The sequence below is a fragment of the Artemia sp. Qi Xiang Cuo genome, chromosome 4 (assembly GCF_049724085.1).
Source record: "Artemia sp. Qi Xiang Cuo chromosome 4, ASM4972408v1, whole genome shotgun sequence".
NCBI classification, from domain to species: Eukaryota; Metazoa; Arthropoda; class Branchiopoda; order Anostraca; family Artemiidae; genus Artemia; species Artemia sp. Qi Xiang Cuo.
In genome coordinates this window covers 36495761-36510876 of record NC_142797.1, presented here as the reverse complement: position 1 = coordinate 36510876, position 15116 = coordinate 36495761, and the positions used below count along the sequence as shown (strand labels likewise).

Sequence of the window (15116 nt, the reverse complement as noted above, 5' to 3'; positions counted from 1 at the left end):
TTTTTGGGTAACAGAAAAAACAGCCGCAAAGTTTCAAAGATCTTGATTGTAATATGAGCATTAAAGTGCACTATCTACTATGCCACTTGAACTGTTTTCCAACTAGTGAAAAACAGGGTGAAGGAATTAAGGAATTCACGGAGAGATAAAGACAATGGAGAAGAAAGATAGGACACTCATATTATGGCAGATTACTGCAGGAATTCGAAAAGAGAATGTTCCAAAAGAATGCATTCAAAAGTATCACGCAAAAGAAGCTTCCGAAGTATCAAGTAGTTGTTCTTACATTATTAAGTTTTTACGACTAACATGTCACAATGTATTCAGTCTAGTTTCTAAAATGATTTCTGTGTTGTTTTTTTTTGTTTTTTTTTTGTTTTTTGTTTTTTCTCGTTTATTGTCTTTAGAATAAAAACAATGGTTTAAAATTAATAATTTGTTTTTCCCGTATCATAAAAATTTGAGCTTTTTGCCAAAAACTAGTGTCATATTTGAATTCAGTTCATTAAATCATGGTAGCAGTGGTAGCTGTAGTCCAGTAAAGGATACGTATAGGATCAACACCAAAAGCCGTGACACCAAAACCACTGACACCAAAACCCAGTGTTACGCTTCAAGTGACCTCAAGCAATTCGTCCAACATCAACGAAGCGTTCAGTTAGTGTTCCAAAATGAAAATTAATGCATGGAAACGTGTTTCCAAGTTCCTATACCCACCCTTCTTCCTCGCCTCTACTAACAAATAATTGGTTCTATTTTTCATTGAAATTCTTGGCCTTGAAGATAATTTTTCCTTACTCCCCCATTTGGTCAAACTTAGGAACTCGAACCCTGTCCTTGAAACACATCGACGGGGCACAAACGCAATTTGTTCTTGAGAATTCATAAGAAGGGCTAGAGGAGGTTATTTAGACAAAAAAAAAAATTGGTTGTGGAGGATCGCGCCGTTATTTAGACAAAAAAAAAATTGGGTTGTGGAGGAGTGCGCCGTATTAGGCCTTTTACTGTTAGGTGTAACGCATTTCTGTATGCAACGCTGATAATCTAATACGTTTGGGTAAGCTATATACCGTATATGACTTAAGTAAATACAAGTACTCATGCTCTCCTTTCCAGTTAATTCTGTACTTTTGAGCCAAACTGTGCTGAGGCTGTTCTCTCAATTGAGCAGTAGCTTACTCGATTGAAGTAGAAGTCTATAAAATTTGATTTGAAAGTATTATCTGATAATATAAGCACAAAGTTAATAACTCAAGACAAGTTTTTCTGCCATGACTGTTTGTGCAACATGAAGCAATCCTTTTGAAATTCAAGTTAATGAATTCCATTTTTGTTTTTTTCTTTTATGTTCAAAAACAGTATGAATAGTATAAGCAACCGAAAAATTTGAACGACACTCAGCTAGCGAATGAAAATTCTGAACATGGCACTGACTCTTAACTTAATATATCCAACGGGACCTCCCCGAAAATAAGGATTAAAGGAAAAAGACGTTTTTAACGCTGAATAATAAAATCTTTTGTTGTCAAAATTAAGTCAATATATTTCACTGTTGCAAATTTTTTTAGGTCAGTATGAGCTGTAAGAAGTTCGAGTCCTTAACACTGAAAGGCATCAAAGCAACGTACACCGAGCGTTTTGCTCGTCATTTGCTTCCAGTTCTACCCCATCTTATTGCATTAAAGCATCTTGTGTAAGTTTGTTTTGCAGCTAAAGCATACCACGTATTTTTTATGAACTCCTTAGCCTTAGCCTTTAGGATCTCCGTGTTAAGATTCAAAGTCCTAATAATCTTCTAGTTATCAGTGTTTGGTTGTTGAGTTAATATATAACATTTGGTATCCGGACTGCAGAGGAAGTAGAAAAATGGCATTTCTAGCATTCTAATTCGAAATCAGTAAGCTGTAAATTCAACCATATAACAAACTATTCGGGTACTAAAAAAGGTGATATCCTTCCTTTCTCAGTTATATTTTTCCTCTTAGGGAAGGCACGGATCCAGAGCCTTAATTTGGGAGGGATGGCAGTGCAAAGGGAAAAGTTGGACACCATCCGTCCATCTAGAATTTTATTTGAAATAAGTGGATTAACGCTGGGTTTGCTATTGAGGTAACGTAACAGAACGGGAAGTTAGTGTCTGTATTGCATACATTTTGTCTATATCTCTGTCTCTGGGGAGCAGTGATAAATGATACTAACCTTTGCATGCTTATAATAGGCCACAACATTGTCACCGTCCAACCTTCTTGTCTTCGGTCTGCACTCCTTTGGGCTCTTTCTAACTGAAGTGTCATTTAGGTTTAACTGAAAACTTAATAGATCGCTAAAAGTGTTTTTTAGCCAATTGTTTTTTCTGTACATTTGAAAGGAATGGATTTAAAAGGAAGAAAGCATTGATGGAAATGTACTACACATTTAACTAATAAAACCAGATTGGTTCTTACGAATATTAAATAAAAAAACAAGTTTTTTTGAACTGAAAGTAAGGAGCAACATTAATACTTAAAACGAACAGAAATTATTACGCATATGAAGGGGGTTGTTCCCTCCTTGACAGCTTGCTCTTCACGCTAAAGTATTTTAATACTTTTTAAAAAAGTTTCTTACTGTTCTAATTTAAAGATACTTGTGTTTCAGGAGTCGTTTTTAAAGAACTGGGACAATATTCAAGCTTTAGTGTAAATAGCAAGGTGTTGAGGAGGGGGCAAGCCCCTTCATATACGTAATAATATACGTAATAATTTTTGTTTGTTATAAGTTTTAATGTTGCTCCTTACTTTCAGTTGAAAAAACTTGTTTTTTTTTAAATTAATTTCTAATCGTTTTTAAATAATGAACGGAATTCTGGCTCCACCTCCATGGAAGAATCCCTCCTTCATGCGGATATATCCTCTAGACAATTAAATCCTGGTGAAAATTTACCCCAGATAATTACCTTTAACATCTCCACGCGTAAAATTGAGTCGCCAAAGAGAAAGAAAAACATAAGAAAAATTACGTATATTAATTCTGGCAAATTAACCCACTGTAAAAATTCCCCTGAAAAATTCACCCCCTGAAAATTTCCCTCCCCATGGAAAATTTTCCCCGTGGAACATCCCCCCAGCAGACAATTCTCCCCCTCCCCACCCGAACAATATAAGCATACTTCCCAATAACAAATACTACGCGTAAATAATGGTCAAATTTTATAACTTAAAGACCTTTTCCCAGGGGCTTTGGTGGGTCATGTTGTCCTTTTTCACAAGGGTGTCCCCTAGGTCATTTATGAACACCAAGAAAAGAGTTGGGCCAAGAATACTTTCTTGTGGTACTCCTGATAAAATTGGGTGTTCTTTTGATATGAAGCCATCGAGGACAACTTGTAACGATCGTTGACGAAGAAAGTCAGCAAGCACGTCAAACAGTCGACCATGAATTCCATAGGTTTTCAGTTTACAAAGAAGTCCCTCGTGCCATACACGATCAAAGGTTTTTGTGATGTCAAAGGAGAGGAGGCGAATATCGTGCCCCTGAGAAAGGAGCTCAACCCACTCTTGATACTGTGCAATCAGACAGTCTAACGTAGATCGTTTTCTGCGAAAACCGCATAAAACATAAGCTAATTACAGGTGCAACATGTTTGTATAAACAAAGTTTGGAATGGGGGTCTTGAATCGGATATGGCTCCTAAGGCCCCACGTTGAGCCCTCCTTATAGATAGATTGATTCCCTGCGTGACTCTGATTTTCAACCGCCTTTGCAAAAGATGGATTTGTTTTGTTCGTATGTTGGTACCACATTTATATTCAACATCTTCAGAAATCTTCAAGTACTATATTTCTTAGAAATCTTTTATTTTTTCTTGATTTCTTTTCAAGATTGATTTCTTTTCAATAAATCTTGATTTCTTGATTTGATTTCTTTTCAAGAAATCTTGAGCTAATATATCAAATATATTCTGAATATTCTGAAGAGCTCAGGATATCCATGATGTGATCTGAATTATTTTTAATCAATTGCATTTAATCAGTTGTGACCATTTCCTAAATCATTCCTAGTTTACTCTGAGTTGAAAGTGACAAAACGTGTTTTACATATGCAAAGTTTGGGAGGGGGGAGTGGCTGCCGGAGGGGAAAAGTTCCAATTTTTTCGTATAATCGTATATATTGAAAATCCTTATATGGCTCAGATTTTGCAATGCGTAATATTACCAAATATGAGTTCGATGTGTTTTGATTTCGGGAAGGCTTATTGTTCAATATTAAACTCATATTTGCAGAGAGGCTAGAGCAGAGATTCTATGTGTATTCAGGTTGTAAAACTACGGTATATGCAATCGGGCTCGGAGGATGGAGTTGAAATTTCCAGGTAATATAGGAAAAGGAGGGGAAAGGGGGACTTCACATTTTATGTTTATAGGAGGGGCTAAATGTGTTTTGTCTCTGGTTGTCCCCAGCGTTTTACAACCGGCTATGGGCCAATTGGGTCCTGGGACGTGTGATTATGTGGTTCCTGGTTACCAATATAGTGTATCAGTAACATCTTGGGAACGGCTCGGGAGATAAATTTGAAACTCCTAGGGAGTTTTTTTTTTGGGGGGGAGACCTAGTGAACCTTGAATTTTAACTAGCGGGGCGTAGGGGAGAGAAAAGATAAACATATTTCTTATAAAATTTGTCAGTAAGTTTGGGCTCATAATTTCTTTTTGGGACTAGAATCTATTCGCGGCTAAGTAGCGACTATATACCCAGATTGATAAAATAGGGCGTTCGCAATATCTTAAGAATGGCTTGGGAAACTGATTTGAAGATTACAGCTGTTGGTAGGTCAAGTGGACCTCAAGTTTTCAGTTTGGGGAGGTGTTATATCAGTTTCAGTCTCTAATATATTTAAAACATTTTGCACAATTAGCCCCTATTGAACTAGAACCTATTTCTGTCGAAGTAGCGATGCAGAGAGGACGACACTGTGTTGTTCTATTCTGTCAAAAGAGGGCATCTGTATTATCTCAGGGACATCTTGGGAGGTCAACTAGAAATTTTCAGGAAGTATTGGGGGTTAAGCAGATTTAGTATTTTTATTTTGGGGGTAAACGTCGGATTTTGGTCAGCAAGGGAACTGACACTATTTAGTTGAAGAACCCATTTAATATATAAACATTGCATCTCATATCTCATACTATTTCTCATATCCCACCCCTATTATTGTTTCATGCACTTTTACTGACAAGAATTGAATTTTAAAATAGGTTATTAAAAAAAGTGTCTTTCCGTAAATTTAGATTCTAAAAGTAATTTGATTGGTATTTCCTCGCATTACAAGTTTGATGTTGTAAGGTCGTAAGTGGAGATACGATGAATTTTCAGCTTTAGTTTGATATTTAAAGTATGAGTCTCGGTTCGGTGTTACGTATATATTTTTATCGCACTGTACCGTTATATCCTGAGATGCCCTCAATATTAGATGGAATACCGGCATTTTTGTTGTTGGGACTGTATCTCAGGCTTAATTGATGTATCGTATTGGGTCTTATCGCTGTAATGTTTCCAGCAGTCCTCGATATTAAATTACGTCTCGCCATTTGTGCTGTTGTAAATTGTATTGGTGGTTGAATATCGTGTTGTTTTGATTACTTATTGGTTTTCAAACACGGCAACCCTTGAGAAACCATAAAAATCTTTATGACATTGAACAGGAACGGCTTATAAGAGCTAATCTGAATTGTGGCTAAGGATACTTACCTGACATATATCTGAAGCTTTTTGCAGGTGGGACCAAGGATACGCCAAAAATTCATCGGAAGTGATCAGTGCTTTGACAAAATTATCTAATTTGGAGCGTGTCGCTCTTATATATAATTCAAGAGCCGTATCATCCGAAAAAATTGGTCCAGTCCTAGAGATGATACAAAACAACCGAAAATTGGAGGGTTTGTTTTGTGTTTTTGGAAAGTCATCAGAAAAAGCCTGTAAATCTTGCTCAAAGGCAATAAATCAGTAGTAAGTACTATCTCAGGTCACTTTTATCTGTTCAGCCCTTCCTCGTACTTGTGCTAATTTCCCATTTATGGTTTCGTGTACAACTAAAAGACAGCATAGACTTAAAGTAAATTTAACTAGAATAAAAGATTTGGTCACTTGGTGATCTGTAATTGATATTGTTTCAGAGTTAGCCTACTACAGACCCGAAACTTACAGAGTCTTGTCCATTAATCATGGAAAAGTGCTTAAAACACTGCTTGAGTGCTTAGTTTTACTACATTCGTATGTATCATTTCCTTAAAGTGGGCTGTGCTCGTCTTGTCTAAAATAAGCAACAGAAAAGCAAACATTCCTCATCAAAATATTGTTTATGACGTTTATGTATAACATTGCATCCTCTTTTGGTAGACATAGCCTTCTATAACTACCCAAATGAGCATCTAATCTTCTCGTGAGACTTAATGAAAGCCCGTCGTACCGTTCTGTATTTTGTTTTATTATATTTCAGCAAAAGTGAATGTTGAGAACTGTAGAGCTATCGCATTGTAAACCTTGTAACAAGTGTTTACCAAGATTTAACTTGTTGTAAACTGGTAAAATGAATAATTATACTCAAATTACTATTTATTATAAGGAGTTTACGCTGTGACTAACTTCATTCTGGCATGTTTAAGACAGGGAGGGGGGATTATGACATTGAAAAGGTTGAGAAGTGAAATATACGTTCGGCTTTCACCCTCTGCGTGTTACGACGGCTGAGCATGCACAGTCACACCTCTGACTCCCCCCTCAAGCCAAAGGATTTGCTTCACCAAGACTCGAACCCTTGTTCCCGATATACATAGGATTACAACTCCAGTGAGCCACTGACTCCACTAGGGTTGGCCCTCCTGCAGTCCGAAACGATGGTCTAGAAAAGCTATATTTAATATTTAAAGCGATTTTGCCCAGTGGTTCACGAAAGTCTTAGATGATTTAGATTGGCCATTGGAAAAATACCCTTAGATAAAATTTAAGCCTACTAAATTTTAATATGTCTATTAATAATTGCTTTTTGACTAAAATGATGCCAATGACATAGCGTATACATTAAAAGAAATAAGAAAAAAGTACTTCCTAAATGAAGAAGAAAAATGAGAAATTGAAGTGAACTTTCATGTTGAACCGCATACAACGCAATTCTGTTATAAGCGGATGATAAATTTGTTGCATTTTATGGTTGGGAAGATTAAAAGTTCTGTTTTTGGACGCAGAACAAAAACAAACTCAATATTATTGTTTAACGTTATATGGTTGCCATATTAATATTTTTTATTAATTTTTAATTTTTTTTTTTATTTCAAAAACAATTTTTTATAAACCTTAAACTAGACTCTATCTTGCCCTCAGTTGGAAACCCTTTTTTTTGGTTTTAGTCTGTTTATAGTCAAACTTTGTCTTTTGTAATTACTTTGTCTTTTGTATCTTGCAATGACTTCAAATTGATCGTGAACTTTCTTTGTTTTTCAGTCGGAAAAGGTCTGGTCGCTGGAATCTGTTTTCATTAATACAAAACAAATATTTGCATAATGACTGTGGTGGAGAATACTTAGATCTTATGCCCTTCTATCTGTACCAAGACTGGATTGTCCAACCTTCGAAAGTGGTTTTAGAGCCTGATGTGATGAAAGTTTGAATGTTCAACTTTCTATAGTGTGATTTTATTTTTAATTTTTTAATAGGGTATTTTCTATTTATTAATTTCGTTTTTTATGTGGGCTTATTTCAAGTGCTTTTGATAATAAAGGAAGCGTGGACTTAATTGAAGCAAGCATATAGAGCATAGGCAGCACTGTTATGGCTTCAATATATTTTTTTTCCCTTGTCACTTCATATGGAAGGAGTGGTCGTAGAACTTTCGGAGTGTGTTCAACCAGCCCATCTTCCACGCCTTTTTTAGTTACCCGCCCTCCACCTCAACTCCAGAAGACATCCGACCAAAATGTTGAAATAGCCATTTTGTTTCAAATGGTCGTAATGTCCAATAGCTATGCCTCCCAGGATGACCTAACCCCCACACCCGCTCCGACAAGGGTTGTAAACTATGCAAGTTTCCATATGCAAGTTGTCCATATAGATCTTATTATTGGGAGGGGGGCATGCTGGATCTTGGGTGGCGGAAAAGGTTGAGGGAACTTAGGGGGATGTTGAACCAAAATATCGGACTCTGTGTGGATCATGGCTGTCAAAATGGCGTATATGCAGTACCTCTATAACGGATAAGGATTTGAAGTTGAAACTTTCAGGCCGTGTTGAGGGGGATGTTTAACTAAGTCAAAAGACACTATGCAGGTGCTGATTGTCAGAAGGGTATATCTGCAATACCTTAGCAATGGCTGGGGATATTGCGTTGAAACTTTCACTCCATATGAATCCAGGTTGTCAAAGGGACGTATCTGCAATATCTCAAAAGCTGCTTAGGTTATTAAATTAAAACTTTCTAGGGATGTTGAGGGGGCTGTTAATCAAACGATACTATGTATACCCAGATTGTCAAAAGGATGTATCTGCAATACTACAGGAACGGTTGAGGGTATTATACTGAAACTTTCAGGGCATTTTGTTGGGGATGATGCACTAAATCAAAAGACACCATGTGCATCCAGGCTGTAAAGGGGACGTGTCTGCAATGTCTCAGGAATTGCCAAGAATGTTAAATGGAACCTTTCAGGATATGTTGATGGGGCTGTTGAACAAAGTTAAAAGGCACTATGTGCATCCACTTGGTCAAAAGGGTGTATATGGAATATCTCTAGAACGGCTAAGGGTATAAAGTTGAAAAATTCAATGTTTAGTCAGAGAGGAGGGGGGGGGGGCAGGAAATTGAAAAAAACACTATGTGCATCCAGGGGTTCATTTGTAATATATTAGGAATGGCTAAGGGTATTAAGTTGAAAGTATCAGGGAATGTTGAGAGGCATATTGAAATAAATTATAATACACTAAGTGCGTCGAGGCGGTCAAAATGGAATGTCTGCAATATCTCAGGAATGCCTAAGCGTGTTTTACTGAAACTTTCAGGGGAAGTTGAAGGGAATTTTGAGCTGAATCAAAAGATGCAACGTGCATCCAGGTTGTCAAAAGGACGTATCTGCAGTATTTCGGGAACGGCTATCAACATTAAATTGAAACCATCAGGGGGCGCTGAACTAAATCAAAAGACACTTCGAATATATGTTGTTAAAAGAGTGTATCTGCAATGTCTGAGAAACAGATAAAGATAATCAGTTGAAACTTTTAGGGAGTTTGGACTAATCAAAAAGTACTGAGCGCATCCAGGTTTTTAAAAGAAGCGTCTGCAGTATCTCTAGTACGGTTAGTGGCATGAATTAACAGCTTCTGAGACTCGGCTGAAACTTTGAGGGAATATTGGACCAAGGAGATTTTAAAATTTTGACTTGGGGGCGAGACCAAGGGGAGCTTATCAAGGATAATAAATGTTTGAAATAAACATGGTATATTTTTTAAATAAATATTTTTTATTATGTTGAAATAATTATTGTTTTTTATGTTGATCAGCTTAAAATTTCAGGCCATGAAAATACCTCAATTAAAATTTCAGAACCGAGGCAACCTCAACTGAAAACAAATTTGGTTGAATTGATTCCGCGTCCTATCTGTATTTTTATTTTCATAGCCACAAATCAACTCTTTTAAATAAATGAGCTCAGACTGCACTTGTTTAAACAATATGATTCTTATAATGAAATTATCGATAAATCAAGGTTGCCACATAAGGGGAGGGGGGGGGGGGTTAAGATGTCTTCAGACTTATAGAAGGTAAAGCTTAATGTAGATTTTTTAACTGCTTATTCGAATAATAAACTTGCACATCAATTTAATGTGCTGTAGGTAAACCATCATTAAAATTTGTTGCTAAATTTTGTTCAAAATATAAATAGCACGCCAAAGTCTTAATTTCTAAGTAGAAAAACTAGAAAACTTGCGCAAATATTCCTCGCATTAGCCAATAAGAAAATGGTGTCAATTAAAAACGAACAGAATATAACTTAAAAAAAAGATTTTTTTAATATTAAAGGTTTCTCAAAGAAGAGTAATGAGCTAAATAAAGCAAAAAACAAACAGAAATAAAGTGAAATGGTAATTTGAACTTAGAACGAACATAAATAAGAAAAAATCTAATTACTTTAATTTTAATTGATTATTCTCTTCAAAAATTAGTATTTATCACACAAATACTGTACCATTTATTTCATATAGTAATTAATTTAAAAAAAAAACTTTTCTGAAATATATTTAAAATGAGGATCAAGATCCTCCAGTGCCATTCGTGGCGCGTAGGGCGTCGAATCGACATTTCAGTTACTGTATCTTTTTACAGGGACAAGTAGCAATGTATTTTAAACATTTTCTCTTCTATACGTTTGGAAAATCCAAAGCTGCTGAAACTTCCAGGAATAAACATCATTATATATTTAATAGTCAGCCTGCTTTCATTAATTCTTTTCTGTAATCTTGGTTATTATGGTGATTTTCTTCCTATTTTTTGTTGATTTTATGAAAAATAAAAACACATTGCTCTGCACAAAAACTTTTCAGAATAGCGCAAATGATTATCTGGTCTTTAGAAGGCTTAGGGGGCGTTAGGCCTACTCCTGTTTTTGCTAATTTTTGTTTGTTTGAGCCTGACTTGATTATTCATTGTAATTTCTGTTCGTTATGGGTTTCATTTAGTCATTGATAGTGATTGCTGTTCGTTTTAAGTTTGAATTAATATTTGATTTTAGCCCTGCTCGTCTCTTTACTTTTCTTCTAAAAAATTTAGTTTTGGTGAAATTTTTTTAATAATTAATCTCTATATAAAATAGCTGGTACTGGCATTTGTGTGTGGTAAACGATTTTTCAAGAGAATAATCAGTAAAAATGAAAGTAATTAGTTTCTTCATGCATCCTATATTATAAATTTGAAAAAAAAAGTGTTCCTGAGTGTATTTCTTTCTAAATAGTAAGCTTATAAATGTCTTTCAGGAAAATTATTCAAAGAAAAGAAAAGCTACAACGACCAGAAATAAAGTCATGTAATAATTCAAGCTTAAACGATAGAAATTGAAATAAAAAAAAAGAAAAGGAACTAAAATAAATAGGCACATCAAAGATAAAATCCTAAACGAACTGTATCCTAAACGAACACGAACTATGGATGATTCTGAAAATGAACATATGTCAAAATAAATAATTTAGTAAGACTTAAAAGGAATGGAAATTATCAAAACAGGATGCTACCGCCCTCGAAAAATCTCTGAAGACCAGATCCTGATTTGGGATTTACTGAAGACGATCTGTATTTTGAGCAATTTATTTTTTATTTGTCATATGATCAAGGCTAATCAATCACAAGGCCAATGAAACTTTACAAATAAGACGTACTGTAAACAACTAATCCCCGCCCCTTCTATTTCTTTCTCTCTCCAACCCTCTAAAACACTTATTGTCCTTAGCGCTCTACAGTCCCTTTTTTGAACTGCGTGGGTTTCTTTTTTAGGAGATTGAAAAAAAAAAATCGAAAATCTCGATAATAACCAAGATTAGGGAAAAGAAAAGCCCTTTTCTCATAATATTTAGATTTTATATTTTAAATTATATTTTACTATTTTAAGGGGCACTTTTTTGTAAAAACTTTACCCAAAATATACAAATTCAGTACGATACATTAGAAACTATGGAATAACATGGACAAATCTTGGAAGAATTCAATAAAAACTCGCATTTCCTGATATTAGAGCCTTGGCGATGGCTTCTTCAAAATCTGCAAAACAAGGAAGTTTAAACCCGCTTTATACAAATATAGGAAAGATTTAAAAATATCTCTGAAGGATTTGTTAGACATTTTAATTCTGTCTATTGGAGAATTGGAAGTTAAATCCTTAAAATACGCACATTCAATACGCTATATGCGAAGTTTTGAAAAAAAAACTAAAAAAGATCATGAAATAATTCATTAAAGACTTAGCTTCCTTCTATTGGATGCTATGGGGTCTCTTTTAAAAAACGCTAAAACACTCAATTTCAGTATGCTACATATGCAATTCCGTTATAACGTTTAAAATTTTCGAAGAATTCATAAATAACTGGTTTCTTGCTATTGGGGCTGGGAATTACGTCGTTTTTCACAACACCCTTGGAAACTATTTTCTTGCAAAAATGGCCAAAAATCTGCATTTCACAACTTGAAGTTGCCCACAGTAATTATTCCAACAGATTAGTATAACTGTAAGCAGAGGCATGAGATATGGGGAGAGGGTACTCCCCCCATGTTTTCGGCCACTTGGTAAAAAATTAGCCTGTAAAATAGCGCGAAGCGCCTCGATTTTTACGACACCGCCACAATATTCCTTTCGGTTAAATAAAGAGCACGAAAATACTGAAAGATATAGACCATAATCTCGATCGTGGTCGGTAAGCGTAGTGGTTTTACCGACTCATGCCGTGATTCTATGGACGATGCCAATATTTTTCATTTGATAAAATAAAGAAAATGAAAATACTGACATTACATCTACCAAAATCTCGATCTCAGTTTGTAAATGCAATTTGGGCAGTGGCTTTACGTTGGCTGCCAAAATTTTCCATTCGGTTGAATAAAGAACATAAAAATACAGACATGACATCTACCGAAATCTCGGTCGGTAAATTACCGACGCTTTTACCGACTGGTGAGTTATTTTGCGGATGATGCCATAATTTTTCATTCGGTTTAATAAAGAACATGAAAATGCTGACATGACATCTTCCGAAATTCTGGTCTTGATCGATTAATACAGCGGTTTTACTAACTGAAAAGAATTGATGAAAACCTCATTCGGTAGAAACTAGTGCCAGTTACTTTGCAAGCCGGCGAGGTCCTACTCATGTGTTACCACAGGCCAGGTGGTTAGTGGATTATGAGTTATGGGTGGTAAAGAGAGTGACGTCCACACAAGGAACCCACGTGTCACTTTCAAACTTGGTAAATTACGTCAGTTGGATGATAGATCTTAAGTGAAAAGAACAGATTAAGGAAAGGAACTAGATATGTGAAGCTTAAGAACGAAACGAGTTAAAATAAAGTGCTTAGGGTGCATGAATATATTTGACAAAGACTATCATAAGCGGCACAATCCCATCTCTCACAAAAACAACGAGCCTAAATTGATTTCAGCTACTGAGCAGTTTTTTGGCAACCCGTTTACCACATGAGCACCCAAAAAAATCAAATGGGCCGTACATTTTAACGCAAAGAAATGTGAGACATATACTTTTAAATTGTTCACTGGCCATCGGCCTGTCGGTAGGCTGTATAGGGTACAAAATTCCACTCGGACTAGAAATGAACCTTTTGTTCTTTTACGAAGCTTTAACGCAATCACCACCTGCATTAGTGGCTCCTGCTAGTCAAGAAACGATGATGGGAAAAAATTTTATGTAGCTTATTTGACTAAACTAGCGCATTGGGGGTTTTGAACGTCTTCGATCTGTCTTTGATATTCTTACATCTTAACAGGATTCTCTGGCGGAATTCGGCCAGTTTGAAAGATATCCGCAGCAGTTATGCTTTGATGATATTTACTCCTGATAATGTTAGGATCATTTTTAAAATTACAATCTGCCGAAACTTATGGGGAAAAGGGACACGTCGTGAAAGTCGATTTTTAAAATTGGATGTGAAAATACCGACAACATGGTTTTCGACTGCGCTACAAGTGATATTGAAGTTTTAATGTCACTAGGATTTCTGTCTTTAAATATCTAGCCTGATTTGAAGTATGGGATCCTGTCGAAGACCTCGTCTTGTGCTTTTAGTAACCGAATAGATGAATGCTTGTGCTTTGTATGGCACATGTGGCGCCTAGCTGCTCTAGATTTCCAGATTCTTGTAGCACTCATGAGAATCAAAAGGCTTGACGGATTTGGATTAAATTTTCAGGTAGTAAGAATAGGTCCCCTGGATGTTAAATGAAGAATGAATTTTTCCTAGGGTGTAAGTGTTGCCAGATACTAGGCTCACCACCGTAAAGCTGCTCAAAATCCGAATTCATACTGTCAATCTCTGTGCTTTTAGGTGATGATGGTACTGTGTTTTTAACTATTACTGACATATTAATAAAGCCACCAGGATTGATCACCAATAAAGATCCTTCACGACCAGAACCTGAAATTTATATCTTTGAAGATATATTTATCTAGTTGTCACTTTGAAAGTTTTAATTTTTTACAGTTATGAAGTATAAAGGTGTCAAATATATTAGTTTTTAGTGTTCAAAATTAAATTAAAAATATTGAATAAACAATTTTAATTGATTTCCTTAATCTTAGTTTTAATGTTTTACTTTGAACCATCTACTTTGATAACCGTTATTTTTTATAAACACTGTGTAGTGCAAGAATACAAGAATACTTTTTATTAACACTGAGTAGTGCAAAATACAATTTTGCTAAAATTGTACAATTGTAAAAAAAAAAAAAACAATTAGCGTGCAGCACAAGATACTAACCAATTTCTTCAATGTCTAATCAACGGTCGTATAATATTGGAATAGGTATCATTCAAGCATGAATTGTAAACGCTGGTGGCCATTTGAAAATAAGAAACTTTGTATTGAAATTGAAGAATTTTCCATGGACTTAGATGATGAAATAGTAGAAGAAGCCACAGACTTTGCTTCGGTATGGTCGAGTGAATAAGTACCATTAAAGTCTTTAACGAGTAAAGGTTGCCCAGGATTGCCAAGAAGATAAAAAGAAGAGGAACTTGGTCAAAACGTCTGTCAAAGGGAACAATCTGTTAGTGGTAGTGGTAAAAAAAAATAAAATAGTGCTATGTCGGAGGACAGTGAAGATTATTGCAAAGTGTCTGGCCTGATACACGCTGCAAATAATTTATTTGGCGAGTGCTGAGTAAAGTTCTACTTTGACAGTGCCTCAGGTAATCAAAAAAGAATCTGGCGACTGATATCGCCAGTATGCGTGAATATGTAGGTGAATAAACTAAAACAACTTGAAGTTTTGCCAGAAGCTATACTCGAAGTTGAAACACAAAACAGCATGATTTTCGAAAACCTGCCTCCCAGCCTCTTGATTGTCGTGTCGGTCACCACCCTGGACAGCGACTATTC

At 35.6% G+C, this 15116-nt stretch overlaps 1 protein-coding gene across 2 annotated transcripts in view; it reads left to right on the top strand.

Annotated features, from left to right (window-relative positions):
• LOC148953067 (uncharacterized) overlaps nucleotides 1-7759 on the top strand; it is a 70698-nt gene extending 62939 nt beyond the window's left edge. For both annotated transcript variants that reach the window (XM_089088274.1, XM_089088276.1), the window contains exons 8-10: nucleotides 1569-1693; nucleotides 5752-5982; nucleotides 7474-7759. In XM_089088274.1, the coding sequence (XP_088944400.1) occupies nucleotides 1569-1693; nucleotides 5752-5982; nucleotides 7474-7639 (522 nt within the window). In that variant the 3' untranslated portion in view covers nucleotides 7640-7759. The remainder of the gene's footprint in view (nucleotides 1-1568; nucleotides 1694-5751; nucleotides 5983-7473) is intronic.
• Nucleotides 7760-15116: the final 7357 nt, after the last annotated feature.